Source organism: Naegleria lovaniensis, assembly GCF_003324165.1.
Source record: "Naegleria lovaniensis strain ATCC 30569 chromosome Unknown tig009, whole genome shotgun sequence".
Classification (NCBI taxonomy): Eukaryota; Heterolobosea; class Eutetramitea; order Acrasida; family Naegleriidae; genus Naegleria; species Naegleria lovaniensis.
Genome location: NW_025407831.1, coordinates 385,133 through 401,639, shown reverse-complemented (window position 1 = coordinate 401,639; position 16,507 = coordinate 385,133). Strand labels below are relative to the sequence as shown.

Here is a 16,507-nt window from a genome sequence, read left to right as displayed (position 1 = left end):
TGGCACTTTTATTAAATTTTATTTATTATTCAAATTTTCAAATTTTAAATGTAACGGTCAAATCCAAAGAAGTAGGATAAAAAACTTTTATTATTTAGGTTTCAGACAAAATACAAGTGAAGATATTGGAAATATTGAGATTACACGTTGAGATGTACATCTCAGTTCAACTCTAATTTAAAGGAAGCATTGCATTTCCTTTTCAGCTGCTTCTTCCACTTCACCTGAAACATTATTCTTCAATGCAGCAGATTTGACTTTACGGAATTGAGGGAAGAATGGAATGGAGCAACAACAAGCAATGGTAAAGAATCCCAAAATGAAAGGAAGGAAACACCATCCGAGACTGAATTTGTCTTGATCCTCTGTTGGGAGTGACAACTTCACACACAACAAAATGGATGTAATGAGTGCCATAATCAAGAAAATAATCATTCCGATATAATAAATAGATTTGAAAATACCATCTCCGTTAACATCTCCCTTCTTGTAAACTAATTTCAATTCCAAGAATGCTTTGATGGAATACAGAATGGTACCAATTGCCCAAATGACGAAAATTGGAATGAAAACAATCCAGTATGATACAGGAGGGAATGGCAATTCAGAGAATGGCACTTTTTGATCCAATCGAGCAGAAATCAAGAAGATAAAAACTGCAATCAAAAAGAGGACGCAAACATAAATTGCAGTGAAGGTGACGTTTTTGTTGTCATGTTGATATGGATTGCTATCGTCTTCACTTGGTCTAACGAAGGCCTTCAACAAACCTCCGACTAACCAAAGAACGAGGAAGAGTGTGACATCCCATGAACGTTGTCTATTTACAAATATTGGGCATATGAGGAGAATCAATGGTGTCAACAAGTAATGTTGTTATTGTACATGAGCATGTCAATGAAGTGTTGTTGATGACGAAAAATTGACGCGTTCATGACATTGAATAAATATATATTTTCAATGTGATGATGGGCAATGTGCACACACAACAAGATCATCAGTCATTAAAATAATCATCATGATGAGCCAATGTCATCAATATGCATCACGAGAATAAATCATTGTTTTCATGAGTTAACAACAAACCTCATGATCATTTGAAACAACATACCCTTGAAGTACCTTAATGTTTTGAAGTGGGAATAGAATGGAAACTAGAATTGGCATACCAAAGAATAGTACCAAGTTGATGAATACCACTGGGAAAATGAGACAGTATGCGACAATCCAAAATACTTTTCTTGTATGTTTGAACGATATCACTACATAGATGGAGAAAATTGTCAGCATCAAACCAAGCATGAAAATGAAGAAAATCTCAACAGGAACGAAAACAATAAACATTGACATTGAAGGACTATTTCAATAAATGATATTGGTGTGATTGTGTGAAAAAAGTACAATGGACAACATGATGATGTGTTACATGATAAAAGATGATCATTGGTCATGTCCAACGAACAAATACAACAAAATGAAAACCTACACTGAGGAACGGATCGCTACAAGGATCCAGAAAATGACCGACAGTATACTTTCAATCAGAGCAATGATGTTTATCATTGGCACAATTCTGTGGACTGGTGGTTTACCGAACAACTTGGCATCGGTGTTGTCTGTAATTTCGATGAAGGCCGTAACAAAGCCCTTGTAATAGTCATACGCTACAGAGGTGATAAACATTTTTTTCTTTGGTGATTCGTTGGTATGTTTTCGACCGAATTTTGTTGACAGGCGACAGCGATAGACAACGTCACTCACATTTCTTCAATTTAGTTGGGTCCCTCAAACAAATGTCTCACTCTTCCCTCAAGGAAGACGGACCTCAAATCCATGATCATTTTCAACGAAGGTGCTCATCTTCAGAGATCCATTTGTTCTGTATATTACCTGTAACTCCTTTTTCAAATGCTGGATGTTGTTAAAACCCTCTAATGGATTTCCAAAACCTGGTAAATCAGACATTGACAAATCCTCCTTCTGAATAGTAATAGTTGATGATTTGGAACTAACAAAACACTGAAGAGGAACTGTAACATCGAGAAGCGCCCGAAACTCTGGGTTGAATACTCCATATCTTGCATTAATAATAATAAGGCCATCCTTTTGCTTTTCCCTATGTTTCGTTGTCTGATACAAACCATCCAGCTTTTTCTGTTTGAGTTGAACTTGCTTCTTATTTTCTATAAATCTAATACGATCGTCTTCGGACCAAGCAGATCCTAACTCTTTGAACACCTTCTCGGATGATGGTTTCATGGTTGAAAGTGCTCTTGGATTTGGAGTTACTCCATAACAAATTGCCTCACTTATACGTTGATCCCAAAACTCTTTATCATCTTCGGAATAGTCAAATGTTTTATTCCATGATGTGAAGAATGCTTTATACAAGTAAAAAAACAGTGCCACCACTCCCAATATTGCTACAATGGTCATTGATTCAAATTTTAGAAATTTATTATGTCGTAATTGTTGGGCGCGAAATAAGAAAATCTTGCTGTGACACCTATCAACAGTTGCAAGCTGTTATTCAAAACTTCAAATTCATAAACTCGCTCAACAATACGTAATGTACCAATTGTACGCAAAAGAATCTGCATTTTAAGAGGTTCCGCACTCCATTACCCAAGTCCTGTTTCCATAAAGATATTCATTAGAAAAAAATGCTCGACAACACCCCTTCAAGATCATGCTGTGTTTTATATGGCTCCCAAACTGGTTGTGCTCAAGAAGTAGCTGAAAGAATTCAAAGAGAAGCAAAGAGAAGACATCTCCGAGTGAAGTTGAGTGCATTAGATGATTATCCGATTGAGAATTTAGCGTCGGAACCTTTAGTAATATTTGTTGTGTCCACCACTGGGCAAGGAGACGAACCAGATAATATGAAGAAATTTTGGAATTTTATGAGGAGAAAGAGTTTGTCTTCGGAATGTTTGAAGAATGTAAAATTTACTGTTTTTGGATTGGGAGATTCTTCTTATTCGAAATTTAATTTTGTTGCAAAGAAGTTACACCGAAGATTACTGCAATTAGGAGCCATAGAATTTTACAATAGAGGACTAGCTGATGACCAGCATCCAAATGGTGTTGATGGTGCTCTAGTTGGTTGGTTGAGGGGCTTATGGGATAAAGTAATGATGATCTATCCATTACCAGCAGGTGTAGAGATTGTGTCCCCTCATGTTACACCAGAGCCAAGATATCGCATGGTCGTTTGTGACAAGAATAATGTTGATTTATCAAAAGTCAATTCATACATATTTAACACATCAAAATCTCATCAAGGATATTGCAAGGAAAACCCTTACATGGCCAGAATGATTGAAAATAGAAGAATAACTGCCGAAAATCATTGGCAAGATGTAAGGCATATTGTTTTTGAAAACGAGGGCCAGCCTCTCCCTTACGCTCCTGGTGACGTTCTAGCTATTTTACCAAGAAACACCAAAGATCAAATTGATCATCTGTTAAAACGATTGGCACTTACTGGTGAAGAAATTATCAGAATTGAAAGAATTGATCAAGATGCTCCAGAATTTCCATTTGGAAATCAACCTATTACTTTGTTCAATTTATTAGAGAAGTACTTGGATATTCAAGGAACTCCACGCCGATATCTATTTGAACTATTGAGCCATTTTGCCACTGGAGAAGAAAAAGAACGATTAGAATACTTTGGATCAGCAGAAGGCACCACAGATATGTATCGTTACAATCACAAAGAAAAGAGAACCTATATTGAGTATTGGATGATTTTCCAACTGCACAACCCCCTTTGGACTATCTATTGGATTTGATTCCTCAAATTAAGCCTCGATATTTTTCCATTTCTTCCTCTCAATCCATGTTTCCATCACAAATTCACCTTACTGTTGCAATTTTAAAGATCACGACACCATTTAAGAGAAGCAGGACTGGAGTATGTACTTCTTGGCTTGCATCCATTGATCTCAGCCAGCAGAAAGAAGTGTTAGTTCCTGCTTGGATTACTAAGGGTACCATGTCTCTTCCAAAAACACTATCCACTCCATTGATTATGGTTGGACCTGGTACAGGATTAGCTGCATTTAAAAGCTTCTTGCAAGATCGATTTGTGAAAGTTCATTCTGGCCATGGTGGAGATGTTATTGGGCGAAGTATACTATTTTTCGGGTGCAGAAATAAGGAAAAAGACTTTTTATATGCTGACGAATTGGTTAAAATGTCGAATGAGCCCAATTTTAACTTTTATCTCTTTACTGCATTCTCACGAGATCAGGAAACCAAAGTTTACGTTCAGCACAGAATTACTGAACAAAAAGATGTACTTTTTGACTTGATTGTGAATCAAGGAGCCTACTTTTATGTCTCTGGAAATGCCAAAGTGATGCCTGAATCTGTTTTCAAGGCCGTGAAATCAGTTCTTGTAAGTGGTGGCATGAATGAAGCTCAAGCTGATGAATATTTGAAGCAAATGGATACTTCAAAGCGATATCAAGTAGAAACATGGTAAACAATCACGATGTAAGAGATAAAACATGATCAGACAGACGTGATTGGAACCTTCACTAAGGAACCGTTATCCAATTTTTTGCGCCAATTTCGTCATCACATGTTAAAACTTTTTCATAAAAAATATCATGAAGCGAACGTTTGATGAGAGCGGCGTTGCCCACAACGAAAGTGATGATCAAATGAATCATCAAAATGGTAATGATACCAACATGGAACCAAATAACAAGAAGGTCAAGCAAACTGTGCTAGAGGTTGATTTTTCTAAATTCAAGGAAGGGGATATCATTACCGAAAGCGATGGCAGATATGAATTTAGAATGTTGCAAGGAAACTTGTGTCGGGTTCCTTTGGATAGACCTGTGAGAGTTTATGCCGATGGAATTTATGACTTGTTCCATTTTGGCCACATGAGATCGCTTCAACAAGCAAAAAATCTCTTCCCTGATACTCAACTGATTGTTGGCGTTTGTTCTGATGAAGACACATGGAGAATTAAAGGAAAGACTGTGCTGACAGAGAATGAAAGATATGAAGGAGTATCTCATTGTAGATATGTTGATGAAGTCGTTCAAGCTGCTCCTTGGGTTGTCACTCCCGAATTTGTTTTAGAACACAACATTGATTTCGTTTCACACGGAGAAGACCTTAGTGTTGATGAGAACGGAAATGACGTGTATGAAGGTTTGAAAAAGATGCACAGATTCCTCACAATCAAGAGAACTGAAGGTATCTCAACAAGCGACATTATCATGAGAATTGTAAAAGAAAGAGACACTTACATTGAACGTAACTTGAAGAGAGGATACACACCTGATCAACTAGGAATTGGGTTGGTTGGAAAAACCGTACACGGTGTGAAGCAATTAATTGGAGGCATTGTGAATGTATTTAGTCCTCGTAAGGCAAAAGCAGAGTCAAAAATTACTGAAGAAGAAAATAAGGAGGAAACAGATGCTGCCGAACCAACAGAAGGTGGAATTTTTGATGACGAAGAGGAAAATGGTGCTGAACAAGTTAGTGATCAAGCAGAAGACAAGGAAGAAATCGATACTTCTGAACACTAAGCCACTTTTCATAATATTTTCTACTTTCTTAACAAGAGAGATTCTTGTTAAACTAGTGCAAATCTAGCTCATAAATTATTTATCAAAATTTTCTTACACGATTCGCAAAAATTGGCTTGGCTCGCTTTGGAGCAGCTTTTGGCTTTTTGGACGTTGTGTTGGAGCTTGTTGAAGACAAGTAAGACGAGTTGTTGGAACCGGTTCGTTGCAGCATTGACGAATCAATTTGTCGTAAATTTTGATATTTTTCAAGCAAAGCCTTATCGATTAACACAATGTCCTTTTCTATCTTCTCAATATCTATTGAAACACCTGTTGACGGTACCGAAGTTGCAGTTTTCTTCTTCTTAGTGTCCTTAACTACCGTCTTTTCTTTTGGTGGAGAATTGGAGGCTTGCTTTCGCTCTATTTCATCTTGTTGAGAAGGGGATTCCCGTTTTTGAGAAATATTTGGGAGATGACCCAGCTTGATCTCCTTTTCAGTTTCGTTTTTTGCTTGCTTTTCCTCAACTACTTGAATTCTTACTCTCTTCATTTTGTTTGAGGGTGATACAACTTTTAAAATATTTAGATTTTCTTGTTGTGACAGGATTGATGATTCACATTCGTCTGTTGATGAACGACGTTCTATTCCTTTCAGAGCTCCATATGCTTCTGAAGCTCTAATACTTTCCCTATTGGCCATCTTCTCTGCCAGTAAAAACATGTCCGTGCTTGATGTTATACCTTGCAAATCCAACGATTCCAACACATTTAAATGCCGTATTTGTTTTTTTGTGATGTCTGCTGGAAGTATTGCTGTTTCTCTTTTCTCGTTTTTATGTAAGACTGGTAGTTTTGTTCCCTCCTCACTATATGGTCGTTGTTGATTTGTTGTCGTGGTAATTTTAGAAATTGGTAGGTTTTTCAGCTTGATTGCTGATTTAATTCTTTCCTTTCTTTCCTGTAAAGCTTTTTCAATCTCCAAATCTTTTTTTTCTTTAAGTTGAGCATCCATTTGTTCTTGTTTTTTCCTTCGCTTTGCTGTTTCTATCCTCAATTTTCTAAGTCGTTCCTCTTCTATTTTTCTCTTTTCCTCTTTCAATCGGAGATGTATTTCCTCTTCCGTTTCATGATGATTAAATTGTAAAATCCTCCCGTCATTTAGTTCAATAGCTTTCGGATTTGAAGAATTATTATTTGCTGATGAGGTTTGAGGGTGATGATGATGAACATAGGCAGCAGCATAAGCTCCTAACGTTGTCCTTGGATGGTGAGAGGTCATTCATGTATTTACAAATTTTATTTGAGAGATGTTGGGACCTGTGGCGGGAATTTCCAACCGAAGAGGATCAAAACTCCCTCTGACAGCCTAGTTTTTCGTTTTCAGGCATTCTTCCTATTTCCTGATACCCCAACAGCGCTGTTGAAAGAATGTTCTAAAGTTTATAGATTAAATCTTGACTCGTGTCATCTCAGGAAAAGGTCCATTGACATGAGAGTACTTAAACCAACTGTGATGACAGGTCAACACATTCTTCTGCTATTCCTTCAACTAAGGTCGAAAGACTCATCTCCCGAGAACCAGAATGTCCGTACTTGTTGGGAAGAGATTTTCTCTTGTTAGCATGATGCTAAACCTCTCTTAAAAAAACATCTCCTATCTGTACCATAGGCATCACACCAACAACAAATGAGTAGGCTCGGCTCGTCGAGAAAGAGCATCACAAATTCGGAATCATCTGAAATTGAATATATAAAAGAGCAAGCCTTGTTGCACGCAAAGAGGCTCAAACACTTAAAACTTGAAGAGCAAAGAAGGAAAGTGCTTGCTGGTACAGTCGATGAGAAAAAACTGCTTCAACAACAGCGGAAATTGGAGATTGATCATCATATTGAAATAAGGAAAAGGAATGAAGCGTTTGAGGAATGTAGTTCACAATTATCGGGACCAAGACCTGCTACAAATTCATCATTAGAAAGTAAAAAAGCGAGCTCTGCCCGATATAACAAAATAATGACCAACCAAGCCGCTCGCAAGGAATTTGAAAGGTCTATCATGATGGAAAATATCAAAATGCAACAAATGAAGCAGCAAATGAAACAAAAAGAAGGTGAGGAAGAAAGAAAGCAAGTAGCAAGAGGTATTGAATATTTCCACAATAGACCTCGCTCCTTCTTGTAATCTTTTTAGAATTAAATTCTTTCTACTGTATTGAAGTTACACTCTGGAATCTTGTAACCATTCATGATTTAGAATATCACTTGCTGTGAACCGTTTTGTCACGTCCTTCTCCAACAAACCCTTAATGAGAGAAATGCTTTGAGAATTCAACACTCCCTCTCTCTCAAGCTCATCTAACGGAATGTAAAATTGGCCTAAAATCTTGTCAATGGTGTTACGGAATGGATAATATCCGACAAGCATTTTGTACAACAACACTCCAAGAGCATAACAGTCGACCTCATTTCCCACGTATCTATCTGACAAAATCATCTCAGGGGAGGCATAATCCTTATTTCCACAAAATGAAGAATGTTTCTTTATATTGGGCATGAAGAAATCGCTAAAATGACGTAAGCGACTCATACAAAGATCTGTAAATTACCTACCTTAATCCAAAATCAATCAATCTGATATCCTGGTCTTGACCCAAGCACAGGTTTGCCAATTGAATATCCCTATGACAGATTCCTAATGTGTTGTGAATATAATGGATGGCATGTGCTATCTGTTTAAAAAATTTCTTTACAACGGTTGAAGGAAACATTTCTCGCTCTGAGTAAATTTGGAGTTACAATTTTCAAACGTGCCTATGTCTAACTAAACTCATGACTTACCTTCTAACGGATTCTCTAATGATCCATTAGCCATGTATTCCATTACAATATAATAATTTGTCTCTGTATAAATTACATCATAGAATTTACAAATATACTTCTTCCCAATATGTTCATCACCGTTCTTGAGAGAGTCAGACAACAATTTACAAATTGACATTTCACGATCGATAAATTCTTTAAGACGTTCCACATTATCAATATTCTTTCGCTTGAGCTCTTTAATTGCAACGAACTCTCCCGTGTCCTTGTTACTTCCCAAAAAAACTCTACCGAAAGTACCTCGGGCAATCAAATTCTCGGAAATAATGTATCGGTCACCAAGAATTTCAAAATTCTTTATAACTGCATCTCGAACAACTCCTTCTTCTTCCTTTAGTTCACGTAATGTTCTTTCTAGCTTCATCAAATGCTTGTCTTCAATGGACTCTGTGGTGAACCGTTTCACAGATCTATAGTAATTCATTTCCAAGTACGATATTTTCTCGGTGTAATATTTCAACAGAGATTCATGGCAATAAAATCTATCATAATTTACATAAACGTCAACGTTTTTCTTTGGGTTTGAAGACTTGCCGAAACTATTTCTTCGGGGTATGGACATTGTTGGTGATGAATTTCCTCGTTGTAACTCCTCATCGGTGATGTAGTTTAGGAAGGTTAATTCAATGAATTTAATCACAAGGTCCACATCTTCTTTTGTTTCGAGATAAAAATCTTCGAAATTCAAGAATAATAATTCAGCGTTCTGATGAAAATAAATTCTTGATTGCATAATTTTGGCAGTGGGTTTCACCACCTTTAACTTGTCTTTTGTTGATGGAGGGAGAGGAGATGATGATGAAATCGCTGTGATTACTGTGTCCGTATTTATCGGAGACTGAATCATATTGTCCGTTAGGTTATCGGTAAGTAAATTTGTCATTGTAGGAAGAGCTAGGTTGGACGATGAAAGCCTTTTCTTGATCAATTTCATTTGTGAATGTTGTTGGGAAGCGAGATCTGTATTGATGTTGTTATTGGAACAATTCACAGAGGGTGAATGATCAGAAACAAAACGGCTGGGTCGAGATGAGGGAGGGTGTTGCAGCATTTTTGTTGTGTTGTCCTTTTACAGCTTGATCAGGAGAACGGCGAAAAACAATTGTATCTACCGATGTTACTATTATTAAAAACAATAGGAGAATCGTCATTGGCTCAACGCTATTGAACTACTTTACCTTGTTTTGGCAAAATTTTCATCTTTTTTCAGTGTTTTTGCGTGCCATATCTTGGGCCTCATACGGAATATCAGATGGTCGGAAGTTTTAATCTCGTTGGTTGAGAACCAAGAAAAAATATCTCCCAGTCTCTGAGCTACAACCAGATCGTGTTGGCAATACAGGTATTAATACCAGCAGAACAGCAAGCAACAGAACAACATCAAATTTGGTATATACAAAACCGTTGTGTGTTCAAAGCCAATGAATATTCTCTTGGAAGCAACACAAAACCAACTCTCACAACAAATACAACAACAACATTCAGAATATTACCATCCACCGATCTTACTCATCAGCGAACACAACAAAGACAACATTACACAAAAGTACATGTTCCAAGATTATCAGCAAGCACCTCTGAGGAACATAAACACCAAACAAGAGAAGCTAGATGCCGACCACTACCCGTTATCACAAACGTTTTTGGCCGTTCCAATTCTACAAAAACGCTCCTTCAATCGATTTCAGGTGTGGTCTTTGTGGACGGTGGTTCCCAATTCATCTTGTTGCCGCGGTACTAGTCGATGCAAGCAAAATGAAGAGTTCCTTGCTGATTTGAGCTTTGGTGTTGATGATTCTTTTCGTAACCTCCTCTCTCCTATTTCAAATTTTCATCACAAACCAAGTTGTGTTATTATTTCTGCACTTGTTACTACTTCTGGACTAGTAGTGGTGTGGACGCATGCAAAGCAAACAACCGCACCGACGCGACTTCCAAGCCACTCGGTGAATCCAAAAAAATTACCTCACCGTCGAATCTTCTCGAGCATCAATAAGATCAAATCAACATTCGCACGAACATTACGTCTTGCTCGATCAAAGGCCATTCTTTCTTCCTTTAAAGACGTGATGACTTTATTTGAGCATGTACCGGATGGCAGCATTAAGACCACCATGCATGTGTATCATGACAACCCGTACATCGAATCAAGATCCCATCTCGACATGCCTCGAAAAAGCTCATTCTCGCCTTCTTTACCAATGAATTCTTTTCTCTCTTCCTTGCTTGTTCCACCACAACAACCTTCTCATGTAGTAGTAGTACTAGTGGTTGCTGTACGAACATCACACACATTCAACAACATGAAGTCTTCTTCAACAACGTCAACAACAACACACGCCACATTACCACCCACTCCATTCACACGAATGAGATGCCGGAAGACACGTGCGATGTCGCTCTTGATTGACCGAGTGCATGTTCATGATACATTTATCCACAGATGTCAAAACAGGATTGTGAGGCGCTCAACATGGCAATACAACCACATGGTCTGAATGACCCCCCCTGCGGAAACAGGGGGGGTTAACAACTGTCAAAATTAATTTTGGCAATACTAGTTCAAATATGTGAATTTTGAAGGTTCAGACTGAACATGCTGGCTTCATTAAGGATGTCATTAATAAATTTTTTATTACATAACACTTATTGACAATTGTTCGTTCAGCATTGTTTCATAATTGTTGAGCCAATCTACTCAGTATTTATTGGAATGTGCAAGCTGTCGATATTCGCGAAGATCAATAAAGAACTGCTTTCGTTGGAAGTTGGATTATTGTTCCGGCCGCAACTGGAAGCAAAGCGAAGATCAACTCCAGCAAACAATGGAAAATCGTATGAATAAAATGAATCGAAATCCTCTCTCTTTGAATGAATTTACATACGATTTTTCGGGCTTCGAGCGAACTGTCCACGAAGGCGTGCCTTTGATCAATATAACAAAATTAGCAAAAACCAACAAAACCTCCAAAACAAAGACCCACAATGCATACCAACCGACAAAATATGCTCCTGTAGAGTATACTAACCCATCTCACTCAGCAAAATATGTTGATTATTTGTGGGCTGTGAAATTCTTGAGCTCTCGTGATAATGTTCAGCAGGAAGAGTTTTTGCAATGGGTGGCTGTTTGTTTGTTTCAACAATTAGAGTATGGGAGTTGTCAACCTATCACAATTAGTGAAAACAACTCTTCGACCAGTACTATTGATGATTCTAACAACATTGATGTGCATTCTAGTTTTGGATTGTCTTGTTCAAACTGTGGACATTCGCATATAACAGGGAAATCAATCTCTAAGAAGAGAATATGGTCTCTCACTGATTCCACTTACAGAAATTCTAAAGTAATGGCTTACATGAACACAATTCAACAAATGTTTTCCGTCAGTGGTGTTATCATGATTGAAGTGTTGGCATTATATTTTCAAAATTTTCTAGCACACTTTTTGGCTTTGTTGAGTTATGTTGTTCTAAAACCAGGTTCTGAAATTGAACGAGTTGTGTCTCGTTATATTACAATCCGTCAAAATTTTTTTGCTCAAATTCCAGACGTGCGCAATGCTAAAGAAGATATTCTATTGTTAAAAGATTTCATGTTGTTGAGTGATGAACGGTATCAACACTTCGTAGACTATGTTCAGTTGAAGGGATTTTTACCTTGCTCGGAAACATTATATAGATGTAGAAAAGAAATTAATACTGCTATCACTCAAAAATATGAAATACAATATAATGGTGTGCGTCTTAATTGTAATTTCCTTAAGGTATTGCAAGACATGCTAATAATTCATAGAAATGAATGCGAGAGAGCAAATGTTAATCCTCAAATAGGAGTTTTGGAGTTGAAAATGGTTATTGACAAAGGAGCCAATTCATTCCTAATAGGTGCAGTTGGTCCTTTAAATTTGATATTGTCTCCCCAAAGCAGACATTCGTATGTATCATGCGTAGCGTTGGATGACGAAGAGAGCAAAGAAAATTCTACATCTATATTTAAGTATATGGTAGAAATATTGAATGCATCTATAATGATTTTACATCCTTTCATATTTGATGTTGCTCAACAATTACCCCTTCCAATAATAGTATATTTGACAAATGATTTAAAAATGGTAGGATTAGTAACAGATTTGAATGATGATGACTGTTTCTGTCCATATTGCAAATGCAAGAAACATGAAAGACATCTCTTTGAAAAAGAATGTGAATATCGTTGCTTAAAGTATCACACTAATCCAAAATTCAATATTGCAACTCTCCCGTGTTCTCTTCACTTGAAAATAAGAGTTGTTTGTAATTTGATGTTACAAGTATTCCTAAAACAAAAATCGTTCACAATTTGCAAAACCATCCAACAGAGAATTAGTGAGTTACCACATTGCTCTCAATTTAAATATAGAAATACACAAGTGGAAGATGATGACAATGATGATGTTGTTGGAGCTAGGAGTGACCAATTTTTGCCAGATCTGCCATATTTGAATGGTAACCAAGCAGATCAAATATTGTTAAATTTTGAAACAATTTTCGCTGGTTTTTAGATTTTAGGGAAATATTTATCTGGCAACTTACTCGAATCATTATTTTCTCATATGTACAAGGACCCAATAGTTTAAAAGGAAATGTAGAAGAGTATTTTAAGCTCAAATTATATTGCAAATGGCTCGGAATGCTATTAATTGATACATATCCAACATCTAAATTTGCGTATTATATTCATATATTAGTTAAGCACGTAGCAAGTTTGATTTTCATGCACGGACCACTCATCAGGTTTGCTAATCAAGGAAGTGAAAATATTCACGCTGGTCATATTCTTGGAGTGGAACGAGCGACAGCAGCAGGAGGAAGGGCAAAAGAAGATAACAAGAAGACTCCTATGGAACAAGTGGTATTCCAAGAGTTCCGAAGAATATATTTAACAGCCCAAAGAGACATTCCTTGGCAATCGAAGTTAAATGATACAGTTTACGTTACAAGTTGGAAATCGGTTTCCAATGAATATGAAATTTTACAGAGATTGGAGCTGGCTCAAGGTGATGCGTGGAAATCTGTGTTGCGCTTGATGATAGGTGTTACTGATGAAAACAACATACAATCAACAGAAAGGTGGTCACAGCAATCTTGTAATTTTTTTGAAAACGAGTTTTAATAAAATTTAATGTTTCAATGAATTTTATTTGACGATTTCTTGATGATCATGCTGTGTCTTCCCATCTATCTGTGATTGGACAATATGCTTGTGTAACTTGTGAGAAATGTATATGCACTCTGTTGTCATGATTTACAATGAACACTGTTTCATGATAAAACGAACGAATTTCTCGGTTATGAAACATTTCTGTGATGGGATGATCTTTCAAACCCCAATCAAAACCAGCCAATAGATCAGGCATAGACTGCTTGAAATAATAGTAGGTGCGAGTATATTTCTCCCAAACACCATTTTGCTTCACTCTGTATTGAGCTTGCCATGTCAAACAATCTTGCCTAGTGAAGAGGTGAGCCAATAATTCCTTGGGACATGTTCCGAGGAACAACCAATGGCCAAATTTGCTGTAATTAGGTTCCAATCGTCTGTTCAAGATTTGTGCAGATTCGGAGCCAAATTCTCGTAATCTTCTTTGTTGGTAATATCTGTCGAGGATGGCAGGATCAATATCCTTCAATGCCTCTCTCCAATTTATACTGGTATCAACCTCTGTTGGTGTTGGTTTGATTGCTCTTTTGGGAACTCGAACGAGACCCGTATCGTCATGGTTGGTGGTATTGACAACTTTCTTCTTTCTAGCCGCTTTTGATTTCTTGCCAAAAATCTTATCACCAAGTTCTACGGAAAGAGGTTTAGCATTGCTTGTGAAACAATCAGAGTTGTACATGGTTATCTTGAAGACCTTTCTTGGTTTGGGAGTGGGTTGTGTATGGTGGACTCGGGTCATGACGTATCGTTTGATTGCTTTTGTATTGTTGTTATGCTTTTGTTATTGTTGTTATGCTTTTGTTATTGCTGTTTTGCTTTTGTCGTATCACTTGTTGTGATGATTGTGTTGGCGTGTTGCCAATTTATTTTAACTGGTAGGGTACAGGTGTGTGATCATTTTTTTTCGTTATAAAGACTGTCGGAGGTCATTTTCTTGAGAAATTTAAGTGAAGTGGTTGTATTGGAGATAACGTTCCCTCTCGCAATTAGTAGCATTTGTCATCACCAAGTGGTAGTAATACATGATGCATCAAAAAACAACAACATGACGTCAAGCAAGCAAAACACAACAGCACGGACGAACACGTTACAAAAAACATGTTCATGCTTTGAACCCTTCACATCTCCATCCAAAATAATCATGACGCCACTTGTTGTGAGATTATTGCTGGAACAATTCATTATGTTGTGTCTACATTTAGATGCATCACATTGGAAACGCAATCATTTGGTTGCTGAACCTCAAGATGCATGTATTGATTCAGTAGTGCTTCCACTTTTACGAATCATTCCTTGCGCTCGATTCTTGGAATTATTCGTGCATGCATTATCCAATGCAATGATCATTACATGCGTAACACCGAATCATTACTTGTCTTCTTCTAATGTTCACTTTACTCTTTGGAATGCATCCCAATCATCACATACTAGTTGCATTCAAAAAAACGTTGGCTGTAAAGGGCGACATTATCCACACTTGTCGAGTAACCACACGATACTACGAAAGTGTATTCATTCCTCGACATATAGCACGCCACTACATTCATGCATGATGTTTTTACTTTTGATGGAACTTCAAGCTCCTTTTCTAGAAAGTACATGCATTGATCATGGAACATGCATCACGAGGAATGGAAATGGTTCTCAATGCAGGAGGATCCAAACATGCATTCAATGCTGCTACTACTTCCATTACTTTACAAGACATTTAGGAACATGTACAACTATGGACGTGCATGTGACTGGAAGAGAAATACTTTCTTCATTTCATCAATATTTCGACACATGTTTATGCCATGCATTATACAACCATGCGAATGTATCAAAAACAGCAAGAACACAATTGAGTTTTTCTCAATTCTTGACCACATACATGCTGTATTCATTATTATATAACAATTTCAATAATAATCAATTCACAACCATTCTCTCAAAATCATCCTCCATGATTGGAAGTGATCATTCTAGGAAATTTACAAATCATAGCAATGGAGATAACAACAACAACAACACTAGTGGAAGAACCAGTCGTCAAAGTAATCATAGCAGTAGTGGAAGTGGAAATATTCAATCTTCATCATCTTCTAGGAGTAGTAGTAATAGTGAACAACAGCAACAACAACAACAAGTTCAAACTGGGCGAATTTTGACACATGATCATAACAACACCTCAGATCATTTATTTGCCTTAATTGACATTATTGATGGTACACAAAAAGAAAAGAATGGAATCAAATATTGGGTTCAACGAAATGTAATTACCATTCAAGTCATTTCATCCTTTGTGTTTGACACTTGTACAATTAATTGCAACAAGGAAGGAAGTACCGAAGTCAAACACATGGAAACATTATCCTTTGTGGACTCTTTTGCCAAAATGAATGAATCCAAAATTATGGAATTGAATTTGTCCACATTGCGATCAGCATCTACATATCACGAAATTTATGAAGCACAATTTCGAAAGAAGTTACCTTACACGAGTGGAAGACCTGAAACTCAAAAATTAATTTGGCTTTCTGCCGAGTTCAGTCTCAATAACCAGATCATCAAGACAGTGATTTCACCCAAATTTTATGTGTGCTCAAGACCTCAAGATCTTCGAGGTGTCACTCGAGTAGGTCAGGCCTCCTCTTCTGAAGAAACTCAGTCATCCTCTCAATCTCGACATGCTGCCAAGATGGCTGCACAAAAGAGCGTGATTCGTGGAATGGTTTCTGTCATTCCTCGAAAGCAATTCATGGCAGAATCTAATCCTCCTCAACAACAACCTTCTCTTCCTCCAACCATGACCAATACTACTACTACACTAGCACTTCCTCTCGATCTGTGAATACTCCTCCTCGTGTTTCAACTCCTCCTAAAATTCCATTAGAACATGCGC

The 16,507-nt window shown here is 37.3% G+C and overlaps 11 protein-coding genes across 11 annotated transcripts; 6 read left to right on the top strand and 5 right to left on the bottom strand.

The window, feature by feature from the left end:
• Positions 1-177: 177 nt before the first annotated feature.
• Positions 178-1,683, bottom strand: C9374_000198 (uncharacterized protein; the record flags this gene model as incomplete). Its single annotated transcript, XM_044691346.1, has 3 exons — positions 178-820; positions 1,112-1,357; positions 1,487-1,683. 3 exons carry the CDS (start codon positions 1,681-1,683, stop codon positions 178-180), a joined length of 1,086 nt encoding a protein of 361 aa, XP_044552751.1.
• Positions 1,684-1,809: 126 nt separating this feature from the next.
• C9374_000197 (uncharacterized protein) lies at positions 1,810-2,436 on the bottom strand (the record flags this gene model as incomplete). Its single annotated transcript, XM_044691335.1, has 1 exon — positions 1,810-2,436. The coding sequence occupies one exon, from the start codon at positions 2,434-2,436 to the stop codon at positions 1,810-1,812; it is 627 nt and encodes a 208-aa protein (XP_044552750.1).
• A 227-nt stretch (positions 2,437-2,663) lies between these two features.
• On the top strand, positions 2,664-3,797 carry C9374_000196 (uncharacterized protein; the record flags this gene model as incomplete). Its single annotated transcript, XM_044691324.1, has 1 exon — positions 2,664-3,797. The coding sequence occupies one exon, from the start codon at positions 2,664-2,666 to the stop codon at positions 3,795-3,797; it is 1,134 nt and encodes a 377-aa protein (XP_044552749.1).
• A 47-nt stretch (positions 3,798-3,844) lies between these two features.
• On the top strand, positions 3,845-4,492 carry C9374_000195 (uncharacterized protein; the record flags this gene model as incomplete). The annotated part of the gene is made up of 1 exon (XM_044691313.1): positions 3,845-4,492. The coding sequence occupies one exon, from the start codon at positions 3,845-3,847 to the stop codon at positions 4,490-4,492; it is 648 nt and encodes a 215-aa protein (XP_044552748.1).
• A 127-nt stretch (positions 4,493-4,619) lies between these two features.
• On the top strand, positions 4,620-5,558 carry C9374_000194 (uncharacterized protein; the record flags this gene model as incomplete). The annotated part of the gene is made up of 1 exon (XM_044691302.1): positions 4,620-5,558. The coding sequence occupies one exon, from the start codon at positions 4,620-4,622 to the stop codon at positions 5,556-5,558; it is 939 nt and encodes a 312-aa protein (XP_044552747.1).
• An 82-nt stretch (positions 5,559-5,640) lies between these two features.
• Positions 5,641-6,822, bottom strand: C9374_000193 (uncharacterized protein; the record flags this gene model as incomplete). The annotated part of the gene is made up of 1 exon (XM_044691291.1): positions 5,641-6,822. One exon carries the CDS (start codon positions 6,820-6,822, stop codon positions 5,641-5,643), a length of 1,182 nt encoding a protein of 393 aa, XP_044552746.1.
• A 408-nt stretch (positions 6,823-7,230) lies between these two features.
• C9374_000192 (uncharacterized protein) lies at positions 7,231-7,722 on the top strand (the record flags this gene model as incomplete). The annotated part of the gene is made up of 1 exon (XM_044691280.1): positions 7,231-7,722. One exon carries the CDS (start codon positions 7,231-7,233, stop codon positions 7,720-7,722), a length of 492 nt encoding a protein of 163 aa, XP_044552745.1.
• Positions 7,723-7,758: 36 nt separating this feature from the next.
• C9374_000191 (uncharacterized protein) lies at positions 7,759-9,471 on the bottom strand (the record flags this gene model as incomplete). Its single annotated transcript, XM_044691269.1, has 3 exons — positions 7,759-8,104; positions 8,151-8,316; positions 8,379-9,471. The coding sequence occupies 3 exons, from the start codon at positions 9,469-9,471 to the stop codon at positions 7,759-7,761; spliced, it is 1,605 nt and encodes a 534-aa protein (XP_044552744.1).
• A 1,774-nt stretch (positions 9,472-11,245) lies between these two features.
• On the top strand, positions 11,246-13,575 carry C9374_000190 (uncharacterized protein; the record flags this gene model as incomplete). The annotated part of the gene is made up of 2 exons (XM_044691258.1): positions 11,246-12,908; positions 13,025-13,575. 2 exons carry the CDS (start codon positions 11,246-11,248, stop codon positions 13,573-13,575), a joined length of 2,214 nt encoding a protein of 737 aa, XP_044552743.1.
• Positions 13,576-13,621: 46 nt separating this feature from the next.
• C9374_000189 (uncharacterized protein) lies at positions 13,622-14,362 on the bottom strand (the record flags this gene model as incomplete). Its single annotated transcript, XM_044691246.1, has 1 exon — positions 13,622-14,362. The coding sequence occupies one exon, from the start codon at positions 14,360-14,362 to the stop codon at positions 13,622-13,624; it is 741 nt and encodes a 246-aa protein (XP_044552742.1).
• A 402-nt stretch (positions 14,363-14,764) lies between these two features.
• C9374_000188 (uncharacterized protein) lies at positions 14,765-16,456 on the top strand (the record flags this gene model as incomplete). The annotated part of the gene is made up of 1 exon (XM_044691235.1): positions 14,765-16,456. One exon carries the CDS (start codon positions 14,765-14,767, stop codon positions 16,454-16,456), a length of 1,692 nt encoding a protein of 563 aa, XP_044552741.1.
• Positions 16,457-16,507: the final 51 nt, after the last annotated feature.